General features: G+C 44.6%; 2 protein-coding genes across 2 annotated transcripts; one reads left to right on the top strand and one right to left on the bottom strand.

Moving 5' to 3' along the window:
• Nucleotides 1-48: 48 nt before the first annotated feature.
• chaf1a (chromatin assembly factor 1, subunit A (p150)) lies at nucleotides 49-12,840 on the bottom strand. The gene is made up of 16 exons (XM_079739454.1): nucleotides 12,573-12,840; nucleotides 11,391-11,438; nucleotides 10,091-10,704; nucleotides 9,887-9,949; nucleotides 9,553-9,797; nucleotides 9,215-9,296; nucleotides 9,053-9,121; nucleotides 8,539-8,756; nucleotides 7,905-8,076; nucleotides 7,184-7,264; nucleotides 6,977-7,096; nucleotides 6,441-6,696; nucleotides 5,794-5,950; nucleotides 3,491-3,818; nucleotides 2,647-2,734; nucleotides 49-881 (listed from the first exon to the last, which is right to left on the bottom strand). The coding sequence occupies exons 1-16, from the start codon at nucleotides 12,634-12,636 to the stop codon at nucleotides 760-762; spliced, it is 2,727 nt and encodes a 908-aa protein (XP_079595580.1). The 5' UTR covers nucleotides 12,637-12,840; the 3' UTR covers nucleotides 49-759.
• Nucleotides 12,841-15,197: 2,357 nt separating this feature from the next.
• scamp4 (secretory carrier membrane protein 4) lies at nucleotides 15,198-24,455 on the top strand. The gene is made up of 7 exons (XM_079740628.1): nucleotides 15,198-15,508; nucleotides 20,781-20,806; nucleotides 20,963-21,091; nucleotides 21,885-22,041; nucleotides 22,185-22,286; nucleotides 22,784-22,901; nucleotides 23,005-24,455. The coding sequence occupies exons 2-7, from the start codon at nucleotides 20,800-20,802 to the stop codon at nucleotides 23,191-23,193; spliced, it is 702 nt and encodes a 233-aa protein (XP_079596754.1). The 5' UTR covers nucleotides 15,198-15,508; nucleotides 20,781-20,799; the 3' UTR covers nucleotides 23,194-24,455.
• The last annotated feature ends 1,336 nt before the right edge of the window (nucleotides 24,456-25,791 follow it).

The following is a 25,791-nucleotide window of genomic DNA, read 5'->3' as shown; positions in this document are numbered from 1 at the left end:
AGTATCCATGCCAGCACAACCAAAAAAGAAACAAGTGAAAAACGAGTATAAAAGTGCAATACATTTAATAATATTTTAATGAATTCAAAATGTTCAAGTATTCTTGAAAAGAAAAACAAAATCCATATTTATAAAATGACTTGGCCTAGCGGCCCCCTTCTGGGACGCGACAGACCGCCCCCCCGCCTGTTAGTGTGGGGGTCTGCGAGGATAAGGGCTGCCGGTCAACAACACATGGCTGGACTGGAGCGCTAGTTTCTCTCTGAACTGGACTTTGTACAAGGAGACTGACAGCAGGGCTAGAGTCTCATAATGCCATCATGACTTTACAGCGGATGAAGCGGGAAGAACAACAAGGCCGGCCCAGGGTCCTCAGTCTAAACCCTGGAGAGAAGTGTTGAGTTGGTGTTGTCCAGACGCATCGGTGAACTAACCCCAGGTGAAGACGCTCTGATGACACGACGGCCGTGGCGTCGCCGTGGGACAGGAGCCGACCGGACGCGGGCCCATTGAGGCCTTCGTTCGTCTTCCGTTACGACCCTCCGCCGCTCCGAAAGCCTGGAGGTCTCAGGATCCAGTGTCGTCCACAAGTCTCTCTCTAGCGCGGCGGGTAACCCCTTCCTGGGTCCGTGTGAGGAGCGACGGAGACACACCCAGGGCTGAGAGGAGAAAGGGTGAAATGGGGGGGGGGGGGGGGGGGGGGGGGGCAGTGGTATGGAGAGGAGGTCCTAGAGATGAGACGAGGCCCCGGGTCGGCCCTCAGGCCGTAGCCACCGTCGGGGCCGGGCCGGGCCGTGCTGGGGCGTCTGACGGGGAGACGACCATCGGGCCGGGGCCGTCCGTCTCGGTGCTAGTCCGCGAGGCGGTCTCTTTGGATGAACCTGTGCGGAAGAGGTTTGAGCTTTAGTGTTTGATGGGGAAATAACAGCCGTGTAGACAATGGATAGCTCCCTTAATGAATGCTTCCAGAAAATAACTACGGCAATCCCACCAGTGGTTGGTCATCCACATGATGGCATTCCCCTACTGCCTGCTAGGGAAACTCATCCTATACTCATAGCCCGTTATCCTAGAGGCTGTTGGAGCATGCAGAACCAATGAAAGGGTCTTCCGGTATGTTGACATAGTCTCAAGTCTGACTATATTAGGGCTGCAACTAACGATTATTTTAATTATTGATTAATCGGTCGATTATTTTTTCGATTCATCTGATAAAAAAAAGAAACATTTGTGATTGTCGCATCTGAACATTACTTCAAATTCACAGAGCAGACTGAAGTGTAAAAACATCGGGTTATTGCTCCAACGTCCCGGAACTATTAAAAGTAATATTAAATGATAAAAAAATAAAAAAACATAACTGGGCTAACACAAAAAAAAACATACAATGTATGATATACATTTATATATATACACAGTATATAAGGGATGTCCATGGTTAACCGGTTAACCGATAAGACCTTTAACCGGTAAATACCAACGGTTAAAAAGAAATTAAATCATCTTAATTTCTCTCAGATGACATTGAGATTGTGAATTCTTATTGAAATTGATACCTTTTTCGAGAATCCTTAACGATCCAAGTCTTTATTGATACCACTATTTATACTTTTCTATTATTTTGTTGAAATAGAACTTGTTTTATTGCTTCAATTGCTGATAAGATGATCATAGCTCAAGATAGGACGTTACACCGGTCATAATTCCATTTTTACTATCCATCTTATATTGCTGGGAAAACAAGTTTTCGCCAAAATCTCAAATTTCTTTTTTTCCCATTTGAGTTTGCTACTTTTTTTTAAGCTAACTAGCTGTATATCCTGCCAATTATAACATAGATTTAAAAACTGGATTACTATTTTTAACTGACGGGACTTTCTACACCGTCCGGTTGTGTGATTACTACCGCTGCTTTGAATGACTGATGATGCACGCGGTGCCGACGCCGATCCGTCTGCAGCAGCAGCTGACAGTTTTTGGTTGGACTAGACGGATGCTGAGTTGAAGGAGTTTTTTTAAACCCAAAGACAGTGAAGGTACAACACTTTTATATAGGCCTACAGTCCAGTGTTAAGATATGACCAAAATACAAGCTGTGGTCGCTCACACTAAAGCTCACTGTGGGCGTGCATGAACCATGAACCAACCTGTCGGCGGCTGGCTGTAAACAGGGCCGCGCCTACGAGTGACGTATTAATCGCGCGACTCAACGAATCGATGACCAAATTCGTTGCCAACGCTTTTAGTAATTGATTTTTATCGATTTGTTGCTGCAGCCCTAGACTTTATATTAATATTTAAAGTCTGATGGAAGACGAGCTCAGAACTGGGTGGCCGGGACATTTCACTTTCTTTATAGTTGTTTCAGCGCATCGTGTTGCTTGGGGCGGGACTATCTATGTGATTGATGGCCAAACACTGTAAAGAAGGGTCACTAACTGGTTTCTAAATCAACCCCGTGTGACCGGCTGCCTTTAGAGATTTACTTATTTAAAACCCCCTCTGAAGTCGTCCACTCGCGACAACGTGTCCTTGGGTAGAATACTAGCGTCGTGAGGCTTCGGCAGCACTGAAGGTTAACGCTGTAGCAGAGGATCTGCTCTAACACGGTGACAGGCCTGCTAGACCAGGGCCGAGTGGACTCACCACCGAGTGGTGTAGAGATGATGACACAGTCGTCCTCTGCATCCTCCTCCGTGTCGGCCTGGAAACCGTCCCTCTCCATGGGCTCCGTCTGCGGGGTCGTTAGAACCGTTACTAAGACCTCTTTCACAGCCTGGCTCTGGTCTGGGACCAGCCATGATCACATAGGCAGGGCTGAACGAATGATCTATTTCATACCGACATTGCGATGTAATAGAACGTCATTTGCAAATCGTAAAAGCTGAAAAAATAAAAAATATATATTGCTTTTCAATAGTTAAATAAAGATGATATAATATCAGTTCAGGCCTGGCCTTAAGGAAAGAGCAGTTTCTTTGTTGACTGCTTCCAATGTTGTGTTGGTCATACTATATAATGACTTATTGCTTTAGTGAAAAATACAGAACATAAGGAACTTTGCATACTAAATCGTAATAATTGCAATTAGATTATTTCCCCAAATTGTTCAGCCCTAGACATAAGGACTCAAGATGTTACAAATTTTGTATAGATACTAGGGCTGCTTGATTATGGGAAAAATCCTAGTCACGATTATTTTGGTTAATAATGAAATCACGATTATTCAAACGATTATTTTTGAGTTTGAAAACATCTCCCAAAAAAAACGTTGTAGCTGAGAACTTTGAAATTTTGCAATACACAAAATGGTCCAAAAGAAAAGTCTCCAATCTAAAATAATATACAGATATGTATCCAGCTGTTCTGCCCTTTCTGTAAATCATTAAATTTAAAAATTCTAAGACGAAAAACTCGATTATGTTAATTTTGTGACCGCCCGGCCCTAATAGATCCATAATGGTAGTAATAGTTATTTTAGTTTGCCGACCTGTCCGACATCCGCACACTTCTTCATGAACCTCTTGATGGACATGCTGCCGGTGCTCCGCCTCTTGTGAGAGGAGGGGGTGGAGGAGGTGGAGGAGGACTGGGGCGTCCCGGGGGAGTTCCCCTGGGACCCGGTGGCAGCCGGGAGGGGATCCTCGCGGGGGTCCTCCCGGGCTCCGGCCGTGAGGTAGGTCCACTGGCAGGGCACGGGCAGGGCGTCCCGGCCGAAGCGGGCCAGCACCTCTCCGTGGACGTACCAGCAGCAGCGGCGATAGGTGGCGCCCTTCTTGTACACGGCGTTGTTCTTGATGATGCGCCTCACGCAGATCCTGGAGAAACAAACGAAACAATTCAATGGTAAATGCACTGCGCCTATGCAGCACCTTTCTAACCAGTGGCCACTCAAAGCGTTGGCAACAACACTGCCAAACATTCACCCATTCATGCACACGTTCACACACCGACGGCGGTCTCAGCCATGCAAGGCGGCAATTAGGGCATTTAGCAGACGCTTTTATCCAAAGCGACTGAGATCGGTTAATACACACATTGACACACCGACGGCAGAGTCAACCATGCAGGGCGACAGCCAGCTCGTCAGGAGCAGTTAGGGTTAAGTGTCTTGCTCAGGGACACGCAGTGTTTCCCGCAGGTTTTTTTTCAGCAGCGGTGGTGTGGTCCCCGAACCCTCTAGGGGGCTCCGGGGGCATGATTTTACAAAAAAATTTGACCAACTTTTTTTTTTACAAAGTTTTTTTGTACCCTTTACATTGGAATGCATGAATCTGGTGCACTTTGAGAGGAGAATATGCACTTAAATCCTATTCAAACAGTCCTGTGTATTACTGTAGATGGGATTATTGGTGTTGTAACTTTGCCTTTTGTGTCTTCATTTACAGATTTTTATATTTTTTGTATAGTAATATTTAAACAACAAATGCCACAACGCAAATATAATTTGCACAATTTATTTACAGATTTTTGCCTAATGCTTAAACACTAAACATGGTTGCTATCCTAAAAAGAGCGACAACACGCACACACACACATAGGCCTACACACACACACACACAATACTAGAGGAAAAACGGCACGGAGGTTGCGGTTTATAGATACAATAAAATGATTGGGCTCAGAGGGTTTTTAACACTGGTGGTCATGTAGCGACACATTTTAGCAACTTACTTTCTCTCTCTCTCTCTCTCTGTCTGTCTCTCTCTCTCTCTGTCTGGCTCACTCTTTCCTTCTTTCTTCGATCTTCCGCTTCACTCCCTACTGCTAGAATCAATGTAACTTTGCAACCGTGTAAGGTAGCCTACTGCCAACAACTGCCACACTCGCTGTGTATTTTTCTTCTTTGATGTTGGTTACGTGACGATGTGCCGCGTGCTGCGCAATTGACGTTACGCGCTGTACATTTTCTAAAAGGAGCTGCGTAAAAAAAAAAAAAAAAAAATGAGAAGGATTTTTATTGCAGCGGCGGAGAAAATTCAGCAGCGGCGCGCCGTGTGAACGTGGGGGAAACACTGGACACGTCTACTACCTCCTGAGCTAGGTCGACCCACAGCTGTTTGGTCAGGAGCAGTCAGGGTGAGGCGTCTCGCTCAGGGGCACCTCGTCACTAGCTAGGAGCCGGGGATCAAACTAGCGAGCCGGGGATCGAACTAGCAACCCTCTGGTTACCAGCCAACCCTCTGGTTACCAGCCAACCCTCCAGTTACCAGCCAACCCTCCAGTTACCAGCCAACCCTCCGGTTACCAGCCAACCCTCCGGTTACCAGCCAACCCTCCGGTTACCAGCCAACCCTCCGGTTACCAGCCAACCCTCCGGTTACCAGCCAACCCTCCGGTTACCAGCCAACCCTCCGGTTACCAGCCAACCCTCCAGTTACCAGCCAACCCTCCGGTTACCGGCCAACCCTCTGGTTACCAGCCAACCCTCCGGTTACCAGCCAACCCTCCGGTTACCAGCCAACCCTCTGGTTACCAGCCAACCCTCCGGTTACCAGCCAACCCTCTGGTTACCAGCCAAACTTCTGGTTACCAGCCAGCCCTCCGGTTACCAGCCAGCCCTCTGGTTACCAGCCAACCCTCTGGTTACCAGCCAACCCTCTGGTTACCAGCCAACCTTCTGGTTACCAGCCAGCCCTCCGGTTACCAGCCAGCCCTCCGGTTACCAGCCAACCCGCCCCTACCTCCTGAGCCACATGTTCGCCCCGAAACGTATGAAAACCAAAACACATTTAGTTTGGGTAGGACGTCACAGGGGGACCAGAACCAGCCTAACACAGTGGGCCGCCTCACCTGGTCGGGATGTTGTCCGCCGGGCTGGGGGGGCTGCCAAGGGCGGGCGGGGGGGAGGCAGCCAGGCTCTGCTGGCGGCAGAGCTCCTGGAACTCCGTGATGATGACCTTGTTGCTGTTGACGTTGCCGTGCAGCAGGGGAAGCAGCTGTTCCAGTACTGAGGGCCGCGGGAGCACATTGACTCACGGTTAAATTCACTCATCGCATCACTGCTGTGGATACCCCCAGGCCCACATACAACAGTTATATAACACAGTGTCCCAGACATTACTGAATCAGTGCTAAGGATGCTAACCATTTGCTGACTCTTTGACGGATTAAAGAGCAAAAGATGAACAGATTAACACAATCAGGCAAATGGTAAAGAAAAAAAATCGAAAGAAACAGAATCCCTTCTGTTCAACATTTTGTTGTCTGCTGCTCTCTGACATGTGTACTAAATTGTACCCCAAAATATTTGAAAAAAGGTTCTTCAAGTGTCCTGCATTAGTTTTATTTTCAGTCCTTATAACATTATCCAAGATCCTTAGGGTATGTTTTAGAATTCATTGTTAATTGGCCGTTCGGATCGCCTTTACCTTCAGTCAGCGAAATTGTCACTCACTTGAGCCTTATTGCATCATGTCACAGAAAAGGGGGCCACTCACGTTGCTCGGTTCTCTGGCTCTTCCTGGTCACGTCCTCTGGGCTGGGGCTGGTGTCGGCCTTGGGCAGGGCCTGGATCAGACACACGGCGTAGGGCTGGAGCAGCTCCAGGCTCCGCCGGTCCGTCTCCCCGTCCCACACGCAGCCCCTGACCACCGCCTCCAGCTGCTTCACCTTCTTCTTGGACGACATCAGCTCATCCCACTCCCGTGCTTTCAGCCTCTGGCGTACCTTCTGCTTCTCTATGTCGCCGCCCTCCTGGGGGGGGGGGGGGGGGGGGGGGGGGGAGAATGTTTCTCACCAAGACCCAATTGGAGTTATTGGGTCGATCCCAACGTTTCAGAAGGAGACTTTCAAGACTGCGGAAATAAGTAGTCGTCTTAAGGAATTTATTTTATTTTCCAAATGGAAAATTTCCCGTAGAAAACCATGGAGAAACTATTCCATGGCCGTCTACTTTGACTTTTATGTGCATTTTTGCTTGCTGGCAGTATATACTTAATGCCAAACAAAGAGGGACAAAAAGCTTCAGGAATACCTCTTCCTCCAACGCGCCCTCATCATTGGACAGATAACCGTGGGGTACGAAGAAGCCGTCGTCGTCTTCGTCGTCGTCATTATCCCCCCCCTCCGCCTCTCCTCCCTCTTCATCATCCTCCTGAAAAGAACCAGGTCACACCGTCAGCTTCTGAGACACGCCCACCCCTACAGAGACACCGTACAGGCCGTCCTTTAGGCCACTCACTCCTTCACTGTGCGACAGCGACTCTCCAGGCTCCTCCTCCTCCCACTCATCATCGCTGTCCACCTCGTAGTCCAGCAGGTCCTGGAGAGACAGGGGGTTAGGGTTCAGGCCAACGGACACCACTCCGACTCTGTAATCCGACTCCGTAACTACGGAGACCCCTCGAGCATTCAAAGTTCTCCGTCGGGATGTCGGATACGCAACGCAATTCGCAGCCCGATCTCTCTTATATGTTGAATACAAACCATGTAAATAGTGTTGTAAATAAACTTTCTGAACTTTTCTAATCTTATTTGGTTCTTAATGTGCAAAGTAAACAATGTACAAAGTAAATAAGGTGCAAAGTCAAACCGGGAAAAGTGATTCCGGATTTTATTTTGTTAGAGGACCAATCACAGCCCTTGCCGTCTCCGTTGTCATTTTTGGAGAATCCGTCTTACGTGTCAATCACTGGTGCCGGACTGCAACACTATGGCGGAGAAAAGTATGGAGGCCGGGCTGTGTTTTGGCTTGGTTCGTATCCTTACCCTCTTCCAATCTCTCTTTTTACAACTCTGTCATCGTATCTACAGTACCTCTAAGAGAAGCGAGGGAGCTGTACATACTCGTTTACATGCAGACCGGCCTTTCCTCCCATTTAGTTTATGGACCATAGTAATTCTACACGTGAGGCGTATGGGACCTGTTGCCATGCCGACATCTGACCGATCTCTGGCCTTACCTTGTCCAGTCTGAGGGGGCAGCGGGGGGAGATGGTGGCGCTCCTCTTGCTCCAGGTGCCCCAATACGCCGGCCGGTGGTTCAGGTGGAACTGCAGCAGCTTCATGGCGCCGCAGCGCTTACGGTCGGGCACGCCGTCCGGCCTAGGCCCTTCCTCCATGACTACAACATCACTGAGGACGCACAAAAACACACAGGATTAACATACACACAGAGATTAACAGTATGTCTTCAGTGGGACGGGAACACCAGGCCAGGAATCAAACAGGGATCAATTCACTGATCACTGAAGAGAAGCGATGAAGGACATTTCCTCAGGGATAACATGGTAAAGGGCCATTAGCGTTATGTCCCACAGCGTGATAAATGCGTAAACCATGCAATTTCATTAACTTCAAATATACTACTACAACTACTGGGAATACTGATAGTTGATATGAGCAGGTAGGGCTGTGAAATTTTGCTCAAAGAGGCCTGCAGATGAGGTAACAGACATCAGACCCAGAACATTTCGGCTTGGATTTGTACACCCTGTCCACACCTCATGATGCAGTGTTTCCTGCCATTATCCAGGAAATCCCAGTTTCTCAGAATAACACTCGACGCAGTCAACCCCACCCGCTCTCTGCAGTCACCTGAGGGCGTTCCTCTGCCTGGGCTTGGTCGGACCCGACCTACGGGGCTTCTTCTGGATCCAATCCTTCAGTACGTTGGTGTCGCTGGAGGGCGTCCCCAGGCAGCGGTCCAGCTCCTCCAGAACCTCGTCCCCACACTGGACGCGGCAGAGCGGGGCCAGGCCCATGTGCTCCTTGATCTCAAACGGAGCAAACTTCCCACACGCCGCCGAGAGTGTCTGGACGGAGAGCAACAGAAAACGAGTCATTATGGATTATAAACACAGCTTTGGAGTCATTGATTAGCACTCCATTAGCTACAGGATAGGGAATATATACAAGAGATGTACACTTGTGTTTGCTCTTCAGTACAAGTTCAGAACCAAACTGAATGGCTCTGCAGGGATGCAACAGCCACATTTATGATTTAATTTCTACAAAATTAAATCATAAATAAGCCAAACATCAATACCATGGGTCTTGCCAGGATTATGGAATCAGCACAATTCATGAAATAATGCATTAAATCCCTTACCTTAGGAGCCAGTTGGGTCTTGGGCTTCTGCAGGTACCTGGTTATTGCTGCATTCTTAGCTTTAAGACGCTGGAATCAAAGTTAAGCATTAGCCAGTTGTCGATATCCAACCCATTCCAGATTAACTTTTAGATGTGGTGCGATCCGAGCTCGGCGACTCACGTCTTTCTCTTCTTTAATCTTTTTCTCCTCTTCCTTCAAACGTTTATCCTCGTCTTTCTTGCGCTTTTCTTCAAGTTTAGCCCTAGCGGAAAGGAGAAACGGGTTATCAGGCGAGACCCACAGAACATAACATGTTGAAGAAAACATCTATAGCTATTGTTATACAAGTCCCGACAGAGCATTTTTGACATTGGGCCACCTTCACAGTTTGGATTCCTGAGAGACGAAATTCAAGATCAAGATCCATAATAGTAATTTCTGGGTATATGAATCCTATCTGGGTGTGGCTGCTGCTCCTTCATTTGATGGGAGGTTGTGAGTACCGCCGTGTGACTCACTCTTGTTTTGATTTGCGCTGGTCCTCCTTGGCCTTCAGCCTTTCTGCCTTCTCCCTCTCCTCCTTTTCTTTTTTGTCACGTTTCTCGCGTTCGTCTTTTTCCCTTTTCTCCCTTCTCTCCTTCTCTCGCTCCTCTTTGAGTTTTCGGGCTTCCTCCTTTTTCTTCTCCTTGGCCGATTTGGCCTCCTCCTTCTGCCGCTCCTTCTCCTGCCTCAGCTGGAGCCGCTCGTCCTGCTCCTGTAAACTCTGAAGTCACATCAGACGCCGGTCACTTCATAAAGGATCGGGAGGGGCTACTGAGGGGCAATAAAAAGTAAAGGATTAAGAGTATGCACCTTCAAGGAGCGCCGTTTCACCTTCTTCTCATCCTCTGGCACCTTGGGGGTTGTGTTCGGATCCTGTCGGATCACAAATAAATATATACTTAAATAAATACTTTGGTAGCAAACCGTGTAATTTCTAGAAAATGCACATACGATGGGATGCGGTCATACATTGAAACGGTAGATATTTGATCACATTGCCCTCGTGGTACCTACAGTATTGAGGCTCTTGTTCTTGGCCTGCTCGGGAGAACTGTCGGCCGCAGAGTTAGAGCTGACGGAGGAGAGAGTCAAAATGGACTCGTTCTTCATCGACTCGTCCCGCTCCTCTGCCTCGCTCTCAGAGTCCTGCATCGTGTCCAGCAGCATGACGGACTCCGTGTCGCTCTCCTCTTCGCTTTCTTCCTCTGCTTCACTTTCATCTTCGGCCTCGCTGACCCCTTTGCAGTCCGGAGTCCCTTTCTTACACGGAAGGTCCCTGCTGCTGCAGGAGTCTCCAGTGAGAACCGGTTTGTCCGTGTGGGGCTGCTTCCCCTCTGCGGGGACGCAGGCGGGGGCAGCAGCAGGCTTAGCTGGCTGCTTGACCGGAGAATCCTCGACGGTTAGATCTATACACATGTTCTCCGTGGAGGCGCTTCCTCGGCTGAAGAAGCCGTCAAGAGGACCGCGGCCGTTGACCAAGGCGGGCCCGTTGTGGACGGACCCTGGGGAGGCCTCCGCCTCGTTCTCTCCGTCGGAGGCCGCTGGCTCCTCGCAGAGAGGCACGCGGGGCCTTTTGGACTCTTGGGAATCCTTGGGCTCAGGATTCAGGCGTTTGAATGGCAGACGGGCTGTGAACATAAATGAAGGTTTTCTTGTTATCTTTCTGAACCATATGGGCATTAAGTCTCCGTCAACATTAAACTATAGGATGTGTCACTGTAGGACTGGATACAATGTGTTAACCACAGTTGATGCATTATCCATTTGTTTTTACGAATAGATGGACATAGATGTTTTGAACAGGTCAAAAAATCGGGAACAGATTTATTAAAAACTGGTTTGATTGTAGTTGGTGGTATAATAAGATAATAACTTTAAGGCAACCAACTGCTTTCAACCCACTGCTAGTTTACTTAGTCAGAATTCTGCATGTGGATTTAAAAGACGATCCAAAGAAGTGGGGTGATATGTACAAGCCCATGCCATACAGTAGAGCGCCTGTATGTGTGTAATACAGCATCAGATAGGAGGCTTGGTTGGTGCATTCTAAGTATGAAGCACTACTCTTATGATTCTGAACATCCTTATGTGGGGTAGAAGAATGTTAACTATGTTAACCCCAACTATAGTACGCTTTTGGGTAATCACTTGAGATCAGATGCAAGCTGATATTAAAAGATCTGGACCTTCACTGACATATATAACTTCTTTAGACTAGAAATTCAGGACAACATAACTAAACAGACCTGATAAAGAAAAAAAAACCTAATCAACCTGATACACTAATAATAGCAGAATAAGGAAGGCCTCTCACCTTGAACCAGCTTCATGTTGGCCTGTTTTTTTGTTTTAGAATCCATACCTGAAAATTGGAACAAAGCACACCACTTGTCATGCAATGAGTTACTAAAACAATGCCTTTGGTCAAACGGAAGACCAAATCATTCCTAATGGCTTGCTGCATATCGATTCTTATTCCTACTATCGTCAATGTTACACCATGACAACAGACGTTTTTGTTTTGTTTAGCTGACCGCTGGTCGCCCCGTACGATGAGATCTGGACATAACGTCTTTAAATCGCATTTTCGGATCTGATAGTCCACCTCCTGTATCCATTGTTGCCCGAGCACGATGTTAACAACCAGTACACGATGGGAGATTGTTGTGGTGTGGAAGAGATGCAAAGCGTATAGATTTGTTTGGTTTGCACTCCCGCCAACCAGAGTCCTAATGAGTGACTGCAGGCCCTGTCCAGTCTTCCTCCTGTCGGTCTGTCTGGATCAGCGACCACAACAGACACTATTCAAGTGGCAAGGTTACTAATACTATTATTGCAATAGCCAACCTGAACATAGCTCAGTGTATCCCACAAAAACACGTCCTGACGTCTGGGTCTTCTCACATCTGATGCTCTTCAGGCTAATGCAGGTAGCTCGTAAGGTTTAGCCCATCAATAGCCACCCGCTAACGTGCTAACGGGTTAGCCGAGTAGCAGCACAACTTGGAAAGAGCACTTCTAAAGTCTAATTTAACCCGCTGACCAGGTTATGAGTTGGGTTGAGAGGGAAACCGGTGCAGTCCACGTATAAGAAGTCCACCCTTGTGTCGATTAATTAAAGTTAGCTTCGCGTTTTCTCCTTCAAACCCGAGGATCAACAGACGATATCTGACCAGTACTCGGGTCTACAACGACGTTTAGAGGACAGGCTGAACTAAAACACGGAGATGTACGCGTTAGAACTTTATGACCGATGCCAGTGAACGGTGATATAATGTAATCCACTGGAATGTACTCGTTGACTATCTGTAATAACTTCTGTCCACTGAAACGACATGAAGTTAAACCCCCCGACAGGGAGGTTAGTGTCATCTTCCTGATTGGACTCGATCCCTTTATTGGGTCGGATGAGTTAGGAGTACAAACCCTTCGGTGTTGTATAAGAACATTACATGTACATTACATTACATTAAATCACATTACATCCCAGCCGTACCCTTCCTCCGGGGGGTCGCCGCCGCCATTCCCGCGTTCGTCTGGGTCCCCGCCGCGAGCATCATCCTCTTCCTCCTCCTCCTCCGTAGAGAAACACCCGCAAACTAAACGACGACCACGACGGTTCGCTGGAGTGACAGCTGTCACCCGGTGCGGAAGATAGAAGCTTATCTCTATACTTTAATTGTGTTTTAGTCCAATGTCATTTTCAGCGACAAACTCTTCCTAGGTTTCCACCTCGCCCGCACGCGCCCCTGTTCCCCGCTGGCCGTCTCGCGCTCCTCGATCGGAATTGGCGGGAGTGTGTCAGCGGCCGGGTTCAGCGCCGCTGATTGGTTGGAAACATCCTGACGTCAGGACGTCGGTGCGTTCATTTTGTGTCATAGAGGGGGCCGTACTGTGCAGCACTCGCCTGCAGGGGTACGTAGAGTGTAAATAATAATAATAATAATAATAATAATAATAATAATAATAATAATAATAATAATAATAATAATAATAATAATAATAATAATAATAATATAAGGAACCGAGAGTACTTCTGCCTCACATTATATCCGACGTTTATCAGTTCGTGAAATAAATATGTTCCAAAGTCTCAACCTATATGGCTTGTGGCTAGCCATCCAACATGTCATCATAAAAACATTACTGCAATGACAATCAGATGCGCATGCGCTGTGTGCACATTTTAGAAAGTTTGATGGAAAGGTAGAACGATAAGGTTTGTATCGAAGGGACACTCTAGCCCAGCATCGTGTGAAGAATTGCAAACTGCAATTGTTGCAGAGCAAATTAAACAGATGGCGGACATCTCTGCTGTTGCTATTCGATAGGCATTTTTTATAGCATAAAGACCACGATTAAAAGTACTATTTTAAGTATTTTAGTGATACATGAAACACAATTCTTCCAGCGATGTCATCGTCTCAAGAATGCCCCCAGCACATATAAAAACATACGGTGTTGGGAACGTTACTTTTAAAAAGTAATTAGTTATAGTTACCAGAGATGGGACAAAGTCACTGTTTGGCAAGTCCCAAGTCTTAGCAGTCAAGTCCGAGTTGAGTCCCAAGTCAAGACAGGGAAAGATAAGTCGAGTCCAAGTCAAAGTCCCAAACTTTTTCAAGTCTTGAACAAGTCATCAAGTTTTTTTTACTTAATAATGAAATTATTAGGCTATTGATCATAATTTCAACATATCACTCTAATGTACAGTCATTTCTTATCAACACAGTAATAATATGTTCATTGTTTCTGTCTTCAAATGTGTTATGATATGCGCACGCGCTGAGATCGTATGTTTTTAAAAGTAGCCCAATGGGGTGGGAAAACCGCCCAATCTGGCAACACTGCTGAACGTCCTTACCTCCAGCGTCAACGTAAATCAATGAGACCAACTGAAACGAAGCCAATATCAAACTTTAACTGTGATTCTGAAGAAAGCATAAATGATATCAAAATTCAGTTTAAATATTATTGCAGATACGAGTGTGTAGATTTGTTATATTTTTTGAACGAAGGTAAATGGTTGAACAATGATTAAGTTACGATGTCTTAAGTGTCAGAGGCTGGCCAGACGGCTTCAATGGGACCAACTCAAAACGCAGCTGATATGAAACTAAAACTGTTATTCTAAATAAAGTATAAACGATATCGAAATTTCGTTTTGATATTATTGAAGTGTAGATTTGTCTTTGCTCGCTGTTTTTTTTTTCATCTTCACGGAAGTGAATGCGTCTTGGGTGTCTAGCCCTCTAGGCGGTAAATAGGTTAGATATCTAAAAAAATAAATGTTTTTGACTCAAGACAAGTCGAGTCATTACAAGTCAAAGAGGCAAAGTCCGAGTCAAGTCTCAAGTCAATAGCAGTCAAGTCTAAGTCGAGTCGCAAGTCATGCGTAATTTTGTCAAGTCGAGTCTGAAGTCATCAAAATCATGACTCCAGTCTGACTCGAGTCCAAGTCATGTGACTCGAGTCCACATCTCTGATAGTTACTCACTACTTGTTCCAAAAAGTAACTAATTTAGTCACTGAATTAGTCTATAATAAAAGTAAATAGTTACCAGGGAAAGTAACTATTTGCGTTACTGTAAAAAAAGAAAGTTTCTATATGTCAAAGAATTTCATGCTGCGATTTTCTTTTGAATTTTTCGCAGCAGTTTTCACTCGGCCTTATGTGCTAAATGGTTGAACTGCCCATTCAAGGCCCTGATATACTTCCAACTGAATTTTAATTTGCTTAGCTGCAAAGGCTGTGGAACATCTGCCGAATACTACAAAAAATGCCAACTTTTCATCGGATTGCTCCGGACTCGCCATTTCTGCTGCTTCATCGAATCTGTTTGGCGTGTGCGTGTGCGTGTGCGCGTGTACGTGTGGCGCGCGTGTCCTGGCTTGTGTGTAAAGACACTGGCTCCGATTGGCTACCATGAAACATAACTGCCAACCATAATCGCTTATCTCGTTGTTAACCCACCCGGTCTCCTCACAAGCAGTTTGTTTTTGGAGCCAGGGGTGCGTTCGGATTACGCAGTTTATTCAATCATTTCATAGTAACGCACCGCATTTAACGTACAGTAACGGTTACGGCGTTGTAACGACGGAAACAGTAATTAGTTCGATTAACCCGTTACTGAAAAAAATACGGCGTTACCTAACTCCGTTCTTTTGAACGGCGTTATTACAAACACTGTATAATGTACTGAGTTAGATCAGTGGATGCCGCCCTTGTGGTCATATGTTTCCGTTTACAACTAACCAAAAATTGGGATATGTAGTCCGGTACTTCGAGAAACATTTGGCATCTGTCCTGAAAGAGAAATCCTCATTACTACAATTCCCACCATGCAGTGCAGCTAGCTGTTTTCCACGAGACTTTCACTCAGTTGCACACCCTGACGGCCCTAAATTACTTTTGGTAGTGACCCTAAAAAGGTAGGATGGCAATACCTCTTTTATTTTTGTTGATCAAGATAAACGTTTTTTGTTTTATTGAGTAACATAAGCTACCCCAGCTGCTACTATGGCAACTCCGCGTTAATCTTCTCCATGTCAGTTAAATACATAGCGTAGGTAGAATAGTACAAAATCTGTTATCAGATGCTCATTCCTTTGGTGGCTCCTCGGCTTTATTGAGCTGTCAGCTTTCCTCCAAAACGACTGATACGAACACATATGTATTACTATAGCAAGCTTGCATTGTGCTATATTTTAGAATTCGCTAGAAGTTGTCAATCCAGATGACGACCTGACGTGTATTGTAGCCTTGGCATTAGTATCCATGCATTCATTCAGACATCAAAATCCAATCGGAATAAACATATTCTCCAACATATCGATGTAAAGTATCAGTAACATAAAACGGATTATTCTGTGGGAGAGCATTTGTACCCGAGAGAAGTAGGATACAGTCAGAAACTTTACGACCGGACGGGGGTCCACCAGGGATCTGTTAAACTAGTTATCTCTCAGCCGCCGCTGATATCCCGCTGCACGTCTTTAGCCGTCAGTACGGTAAACCGCCTGTAGCGGAATGCTCTCCAGAATCGATCATTTAAATATAATTCGGGATTTGCATGAAGCCCTTTTCAAGTGATCATTTACACGTTCAACTGTTGAATATTTAATCACACGTTCAATGATCTCATACATACCCTGTAACCATAAACCAGTCCATTTTACCCTCACAGTAAATATGACGAGATCTGAATTACTTGTCAAGTTCAATTATTAATATGTTATTATTCCACATGATGTCTCACCTTACATACCACAACCATGATCATTCCAAACCAGTTCAGCTCTGAAAGGCCCTCTTTGTGGATGTTTTCCTATGCAAACCTGAACCTCTGAAAACAAATATTTATTAGGATTAACGTCAGGGTAATGAGTGTGTCCAGTATTCTGTGATACACTATATGTGATCATAGAGTGATCCAGGACTAGATACTACGAGACAATGTCTGGCAATCGTAGGATCATTGCACTTATTATTTTACCTAAAAATGTATTTACTGTGAGAGAAGGGTGCGTGGACGCCCATTAACATGAGACTATAAAATATTATTTTCTTCTAATTGTCCAACCATACTCGTTCCAAGATAACAATAGCCCCTGTCAAAAATTGTTTAAATATATTCCAGTAATGTGTTACTTGATTCTGGTTCTTGATACCAGTATATACACAGTCAATTTTGAAGTGTTAAAGTAACACTAAAATAGTTACATTTAACACAATTCCCAAGTGTATTTGGTCCCACTCAGAGTTGGCGTTAAATTAACTATTTTCAGACAAGTGTTACAATTTTAGAGTTAAATTAACTCAAAATAGAGTTAAAGATTAACACTCATATACACTGTATAGTGTTATTTAAACTTAACACTAAAGGTTAAACAACTCTCTAGAGTGTTAATATTATTCCCAGCATTGTTAATAAATAACTCTTCTATGATAACAAAGTACAATAACAAGTTACTCTGGTGCAGTGAAAAACTAGCTCTCCATAGTGTGGATGTTACACACTACTGTGTTGATAAGTTACTCGCGTGCAGTGAAAAAACAGTGAGTAGAGTAAAACAATGACACATTGACACTGCAGCGTGTCATTAAAACTTCTGAATGTTCTAATTTAAAACTTACAAAAATGAATATTTATGAAAATAAGTAAAAATGTTATCAGAAAATAATGCAGTTAAACTTCTTTATTTTTAGTGCAAACTGTCAGGCTGACATGCTTAAATCTCATGGCGGAAACAAAGACATTTAAAATCATTGAGAGCTAGATAAAATGGCAATATGGAAGAATGTACTTTGAGGAATCTGTCGTTCCATAACTCATTTGAAATGGTTTAAAGTAACATAGCTCATTACATTTACATTTACATTTAGGGCATTTAGCAGACGCTTTTATCCAAAGCGACTTACAATAAGTGCATTTGTTACAATAAGTACATTTGTCATGAGAAGTGAAACAATATATCGCTGTCGGTACAGTAAAGATGTTCATAGAACCAAGTGCTAGTATTACAATCGCTAGGCTAACCAATTCCCTGTGTAAAGCAACGATAGCAGCTACTGTAGATGCTACACAATTAAGTACATTGAATAAGTGCAATGTGCAAGTGCCAGGACGTACAACATCCAATGGTGGCTGTGCATTGGTTTCTATGCAGAGTCGAGGTGAACTCTGAACAGGTGAGTTTTGAGTCTTTTGCGGAAGCTGGTGAGCGACTCTGCAATCCTGACATCGGTAGGGAGCTCGTTCCACCACTGAGGTCCCAAAACAGAGAAAAGCTGTGACTTCGCTGATCGACCTTTGCTTGCTCTTAGCGATGGCGGTACCAGACGTCCAGCAGAGGTAGTTGAGCGGAGGGATCGAGCTGGGGTGTGTGGCTTTACTAATGCTTGGAGGTAGGCAGGGGCAGTTCCATCGACTGCCTTGTATGCCAGTACCATCATCTTGAATCTGATGCGAGCTATTACAGGGAGCCAGTGGAGGTCTCGGAAGAGGGGGGTTACATGTGAGAACTTTAGTAGGTTGAACACGAGGCGCGATGCCACATTCTGGATGCGCTGCAAGGGTTTAATCGCAGAGGCAGGGAGTCCAGCCAGGAGTGAGTTGCAGTAGTCGAGGCGGGAGATGACCAGTGATTGGACTAGAAGCTGAGCTGCTTCCCTTGTGAGGAAGGGCCGGATCCTGCGGATGTTGTAAAGTGCAAATCTGCAGGATCTGGCCACCGCAGTGATGTTTGCGGTGCAGCATAACTGATTGTCCAACACTACACCAAGGTTTTTGCCAGTTGGAGAAGAAGATACAGTGATGTTCTCAACAGTGACCAGTAAGTTCATGTGTGGGCAATCTTTCCCTGGTATTAGGAGGAGCTCAGTCTTGTTGAGGTTAAGCCTCAGGTGATGGGCAGTTGTCCAGGTGCTGACTTCTGCCAGACATTCAGATATGCGTGTTGCAATCAGGGCTTTGTCAGATGAGGGAAAAGAGAGAAATAGCTGAGTGTCGTCAGCATAGCACTGATAGGAAAAGCCGTGGGATGTAATTACAGAGCCCAGAGATCTGGTGTAGAGGGAGAACAGAAGAGGCCCCAGTACAGAACCTTGAGGGACACCTGTATCAAGCGTGCAAGTTTGGACAAGGAGCCATTCCATGTTACCTGATAAGTGCGATTCATCAGGTAGGATGTGAACCAGGAAAGGGCAGATTCAGCTATGCCAAGTTCGGCGAGAGTGGCGAGGAGGATCTGGTGGTTCACAGTGTCAAATGCTGCAGACAGGTCAAGGAGAATGAGAACCGATGAGAGGGACGAGGCTCTGGCCGCACGGAGGGACTCAGTCACCGCGAGGAGAGCCGTCTCAGTGGACTGTGCTTTTTTGAAGCCTGACTGGTGAGGGTGAAGCAGGTTGTTAGATGAGAGATAGGAGGACAGTTGGTTAGCGACGGCACGTTCCAATGTTTTAGAGAGGAATGAAAGAAGAGATACCGGTCTGTAATTCTGGATGTCAGTGGTATCAAGGGTTGGTTTTTTGAGTAGAGACTTTATTCTGGCAGTCTTGAAAGACGTTGGAACAATGCCAGAAGTGAGGGAGGAGTTAATAAGTGCGGTGAGAAATGGCAGGATGTCGTTTGACACGTGACAACACTTTTTGCTCATCAATGTGCAACACTTTTTGAACATTATCTGGATGCAGTCTGACCTTAAAGGAGTGGTAATGATGTTCAAAACAAATGGTTTCAATCAGTTTTCCACAGAGTAATACATCCTCATCCTTCACAGCAATAGACTAACAAAACACAGGCATCTCAAATGATACCTCAGTACAGATTATGAAGTCACGGCGGTACTCTGTACCATGGTATTTAATCCATTTGGCAGAAAAAATACTGGTTGACAATTCAGCTCCAAATTTGGAAGCAATGTCTGGGCCATTTTTGAGCTCACTTAGTGTAAGCATTTTTTCCCGGGCCTAAAGTTAGCCTTTCCTTATTAAAGGATTCTCGATAGAATGCCATACAACTCTGGTGCTTTTTGGCTAATGTTTGTGTAATGTTTTTGAAGTTTTTTAATTGTTTCTAAAATAAATTATGTTTGGCTTCATAACGCATGCACCACGTGCAGAATTGGGCCAATGGTCCTTATAATACGAGGGTAATGAATCATGAAATGATGCTTTGGTAGGAGATTGAGTTGAGGAAATAACTGCTTGAAGAGTTGATGATGTTCAATGATCAATGCATCTTTAGCCTGACTATTAATCTCAAAAAACACTTCTTCCATGGATGAGTCAAAAATATTTACAGTAGATTGACTTAATCCAGCTGCCTTGAGTTGTGCAACAGCAGAGGCTCACATATCAAGAGCACTCCTCTCGGAATTTCTCAAAGGTTCAGATGATGTTGGCATCTCATCTACCTTACTTGCCACAATCTCTCCTGTACTGTTTAAAACAACATCAGTTTCAGCCTGCTGGTCTAAATACTCTGTGTGCTTGTTGTTTAAATGCTTCCTAAAACCAGAAAAAGTACCGAACACATGGACCCGAAGTGAAATGACAGCTGTCCGTTGAAAACATCCTTCTCAAATGCCGCGGCCGCTTACATTTGTTGTTGACGTAAAGAGGTCAGCCGGTGGCTCTATAACCACTTGTTGAAAGGGCTACAGCGCCACAAGTGACACGATCACACGGTCAATTCGAGTAGCAAAATCGGTATATGGCTTAATCCGATCTAGCTGTCCCATGTAAACACACTGAGTGACAAGGCAAGAGCAGTGGCATTGCACTTGGCTGTGCTGCTCCCGATGGCGGACAAAGAAAAAATGGCGGAGCTTTATACACCCCGTCTTTTAACTACCGAAATTGACACCAACACTAGGGGGCATTCTACTCCAGCTGTTGTTAAATTAACTTTCATGCACTTTGACACTGCATATTTAACACTGGGGAACTTACTGAGTAGGCGCTGCCATTATATACTATATGCTACAAGCTGTTACCGTATTTCTGCTCATTGGCGCCTGTAGAAATGTACATGGCGGCTGAAAATACCGGTCTTCTGGACTGCGGTCTGACATTTACGTAAAGCCATTTATCCCACCCTTATACCCAACGCGACTAACAAGAAACACGTTGCACAATAAGTTAACCCAATAGTTTGTAAGTTGATGACTAACATGTCTCTTTTTATTTGATTTTCAGGAACAATTAGGATTTCAAAATGACAGGTTTGTTTTTTTGTATTTGTTTTTTAACTTTTGAACCGTTGTCTTTGTAATGTCTGGACAGCATTGCTGTCCAGACATTTCCACCATACTACCATATCGAAATCCAATCCACAATGTGTATTGTGTACTAAATGTTATATTTTTTATCCCTTTTAGAACGTGTCAATAACTTCCCACCACTACCAGCAATACTCAGAATAAAGCCCTGCTTTTACCAGAACATTGAAGATGAGATTCCTGTACCACATCAACAGTTGGTGCGCAAAGTGTACATACTTTGGATGAGTAAGTGCTCACACAGCTTCACGTCTATTGTTTGTCTTGATAGAAGACATATTTGGTCACTGTTGTAAAGCAACACAAGTTTATTAACCCCTGAATATGATATTTCTAAATATAATTTTTGACCCTTCTCCACCGATAGGTCTGTGATCGTTGCAGCTCCTAGATAAACTATCAATGAGATATTGTTGTCCTGCAGGTGTATACTCATTGAAAAACCGTCCAACAATACAGGCAGCTTCTAAATGAATGTTCCCATTCTGCTTTGAGATGTAAAGCGCTACATCCCTTTTTTTCTAAAAAGCGTACATGTGTCATTGAGGCAAGAGTCTCACGTGTTGTCAAAATGGGCCAAGACGTTTCCTGCAACACGGGGCAAAGTCTACCTTCCTCCAATAACCGTACATGTTGGTATAGCATGTTGTGGGTGTGCAGGAACCTACCTGATCTGTTTCCTCTGTGGTTTAAATGATGAATGGTAAATGGATTACATTACTGACTTATATTAACCCATTCATGCACACATTAACACACTGACAGCGGTGTCAGCCAGGCAAGGCGACAGCCAGCTCGTCGGGAGCAGTCAGGGCGAGGTGTCTTGTTCAGGGATACCTCGACACCAGGCTAGGAGGAACCTGGGATCAACCTAGCAACCTTCCGGTTACCAGCCAACCCGCTCTACCCTCCTGAGATACAGGCCTTCCCTGTCTGCCTCCCCCGCTGTCGCATAGTGTGCTCTGACGTGTTGTGGTTGAACCCACCACTGACCTGTTTCCTCCCTGTTGCCCCCTCTTAGTGTACTCGGGCGCGCTGTGTATGAACGTGATCTCGTGCATCGCCTGGTGGGCTGGTGGCGGCTCCCCCACCAACTTGGGCTTCTCTCTGCTCTGGCTGCTCCTCTTCAGCCCCTGTGGCTACACCTGCTGGTTCAGACCACTCTACAAAGCCTTCAGGTAAACCTCTTCAGGACTCAGTTAACCTTCTTTTGGTCTGTCTCATAAACAAGGCTTCATGTTCAGTTGTCAAAGTCATAACAATCCAAACCTTTTTGTCTTTAATGACCTCTTTTTCTCTTATCTTTTCCTTCTCTTTGTAGGGCGGACAGCTCCTTTAACTTCATGGCCTTCTTCTTCATCTTCTTCCTCCAGTGCGTGCTGGCTGTGATCCAGACCATCGGCATCTCTGGTTGGGGAACCTGGTGAGTGAGGCGTCCTGCCGGTCGCTTTGTTCACGCTGAGGTTGGAGCAGTCAGGGGTTTAGCCTGAAGGTTTAAGACTAGGATGAAACCTGCTGTGACACTGCATGGACACTAAGTTCATGACCGGACGATAATGATGTGTAGTAATGCCAGATTTTCATGCGTTCCTCTCTCGCTCAGAAATTTAATCAGGGCAAACAAAACTTATATAAATAAATAAGTTGAATTTTGTGCCCTCTTCAAACATCAAGGTCAATGTGAAAGCGTTTAACTAATGTTTGATACCAGCCTAAAACCATAATAAGACTCATTTACTCACCCATGCACACCAAACTGCCACACGTCATCCCAGAATGCACTGCGGCGGTTGGTCATACATCCACAGAACTGCTTCATTTCTCAGCAGTGAGACCGTAGCGGTGTATTTGTATTTAATTCAGCTTGCTCTAACGCCATACTGTACACTAACCCCACTACCCTGCGTTGTTCACCCAAAGCGGGTGGCTGTCCACAGTGATGTTCTTCAGAACTAACGTGGGCTCAGCCATAGTGATGCTTATCACCACCCTGCTACTCACCCTGGTCACCATTTTAATGGCTCTGGTTCTGATCAAGGTGAGTCCCTGACCCATGGCAGCGTACACACACACACCTAAGTACACACGCACACACACACAGGATGTGACCCCTGTTGTGTGTCTCCCCCCCCCCCCGTCAGGTCCACAGAATGTACCGCGGTGGCGGCGGCAGTCTTGTGCGTGCCAAGGAGGAGTGGTCCACTGGGCTGTGGAAGAACGCCGCGGTGAGAGAAGTAGGCTTCAACACGGTGGCTCAAACGGCCCAGGGCCCCAGCCTGCCCCAGTACCCCGCTGCAGTGCCCAGTTACCCTGACAACAGCCACTGGTAACTCCGGGCACGACCAGAAGGTGGCGACAGAGGATACATTGCGTTTCTCTCGAGTGCCAAAGAAACATCACTTGGCGCATAAAAGTATTTCACATGAGCTGACTGGAAACGATGCATTGCAGTGTTGTTTATTTTTTTGTTTAACAAAGGAGGGTTGTTAAGATATTTAGGATAAGGCCTCCTCAGTAAAACACTTTGTTGTGTTATTGTCGGGAAAGGAGACCTGAGTTTGTTGCTATCGTCCATTCCATTTCATCCACGTTTACAAAAACTGTCCTCAGGGGTGGTTAACAACCCCTTTAGTGCAAAGAAGTACTTTATCTAGGAACGGTAAAGATGTTAATAGGAATAAAAAACATAGTACAGAATTGAGGCAAGAAGGAATTTGTTTTGATATTGTTGATTTGAGAATGCCATGTAATGCCTGCTTTGGGTCCAGTGTATGTGAAAGGCCTTAAAGACCCTAAGACTAATGCGGGCTAGGAGGGCCACAATTGACATGTTATGTAGAGATGGGGATATTTTTAAGAAAAAAACAATACAGTACAACTATTTTCCAATGTATTAGTCAGTATCCATCATTTCAACGCCTCACTATTATTTATTTTGTATTTTTTGATAGTACTTTACACGGCTCTATGCCTTTGATCAGCATCTGCCTTTATTATCGATTGAACTAATAGGCCTTAATATTGCATGCACCCTTTGCATGGTGAAAGTATGTTTTCTAATACATATTTGTTAATACTTCGCCTTAACAAATGCTTCGAATTTTGTTGTTTAGAGGGGCCAATGAAATGTCAAAAGCCTTTTTCTTCCTACTTTAACTGGAAAAGCAATAGTTTTGATTTCCATAACTTGAATTTGCCTGGTAAGCGTGGCCTGTTGTCATTACTTTCTACTGAAATGAGTTTTCAAACTGTTCCCTTATGCGCCTGTTACTTACAATGCTATTGCCAAGTAACAAATGAAACACAAGAGCAACAATACCATTTTCTACAAGGTTTCTTTGTAAGGTCACATTCTCTTAATCCAGTGCCATAGCGACTAGGTCATGAGTTATATTTTACAAATGCATTTGGTTAGAATAACGCTATGCTGCTTGAGATGTCTAATATTGAACTTCACAGGAAAAGTGCATGTGCAGGGATATCACCTATTATTTTGAGAATAATTTTAATCTGAATTTCATGGCCGTTTTTTCGTTGCTATGAAAGTATATTTGATCGTAATGAACACTTCCCTTTGTTAAAGAAATGCCAAATTAGCCTCTCAATGTGAATCCAAACATTTCAATAAACATTCTCGTTTTCAGTTTTCTGTCAATGTTTCATTGAAATTAGAGAAAAGTTTGCCGTTTAAATCATTATCCGAAATGACTGAAAATACCCAAGTTATTAGAATGGGCATTGTTTTATTAATGGAGCGTATATCCTGAAGGTTACGAATTACGAAAGTGCGAAACGTATTTGAGTTATGTTTAAAATGTATTAGTTAAATTACGGTGAATGTGTTTTGAGGTTATTGGAAGAACATTGAATATGAAGAATACAAGTGAAATACACTATGCTTGTGATATGCAGAATAATATGGTGCTCGAGTTGATAACACTCTTAGCCCGTGTCTGTTCCTTACTGCTCCAGTCATCCCAGGGCTGTGCAGAAACAAAAAATACTGGCCCTCTCCCAAATGATAAATGAGTATTGTGAATAATCCTGCCCTGTTAAATCAATGAGCTTGGTTTTTTGCTTTCATAAATAGGTTATCAGCTGTGTCACTAAAGCTGTTCAAGCTACCAGCGTACCATACATATGGATTTCACCAATAATACATCTCTCGGAGTAACGTAACTAACCCTCAGACAGTGATAATTTCAAGTAATAGTAATGTAATAGTCCTAACTGCGGTTTTCCTTCCAAAGGAAGATTATGACAATTATTGTCATAATCATTGTCATGTCATAAAAATTCTATTCACATTTCTTGCTATATATGTTATCAAAACCCATTTTAATGATCTATATCAAAATAATGTATTTTCTAATGAGAATAAAGTAAATGCCAGCCATCTTTTTTGTTTTCACATACAGTGAAGTGACGTGGAAGCAGACCTACAGAAAATAATAGGCCAAAAACATTTTCCGCGGTGAACCAATGTAGCTATATTACATTTAGGTTATTTTGGTTCGATTATGACAATCAAACTCTCATTTCTTGCTATAAATGTTATCAAAACCCATTTTAAAGACCAATGTAGCTATATTCCATTTTTAGTGAGACTTGGTTGTAAATGATTAAAAACTCCCCCTGTAGGTAAAATAAATGAATAAAGCTAACAATGTAAAGTCTAAAAAGGGGGAAAACTACAAGACATGACGGCATGTTTTTTGTTTATGCAAGGGTTATAATGCAACCCTTACTTGTGCAACCATTTCAAACCGAAACTCAAAACTTACTGATCTGATAACGGAAAAGACACATTGGGCCCTATTTTAACAGTCTGCAAATCTAAAAAGGGTTGGTCTGAAGTAGACTAATTGCCCGTAGGTGTGGTTTGGGCGTAACGTGCAATAAACCAATGAGAGTGCCAGCTCCCATCC

Source organism: Pollachius pollachius (genome assembly GCF_949987615.1).
Source record: "Pollachius pollachius genome assembly, chromosome: 7".
In the NCBI taxonomy this organism is placed as follows: Eukaryota; Metazoa; Chordata; class Actinopteri; order Gadiformes; family Gadidae; genus Pollachius; species Pollachius pollachius.
This window is presented reverse-complemented; position numbering and strand designations above follow the sequence as displayed.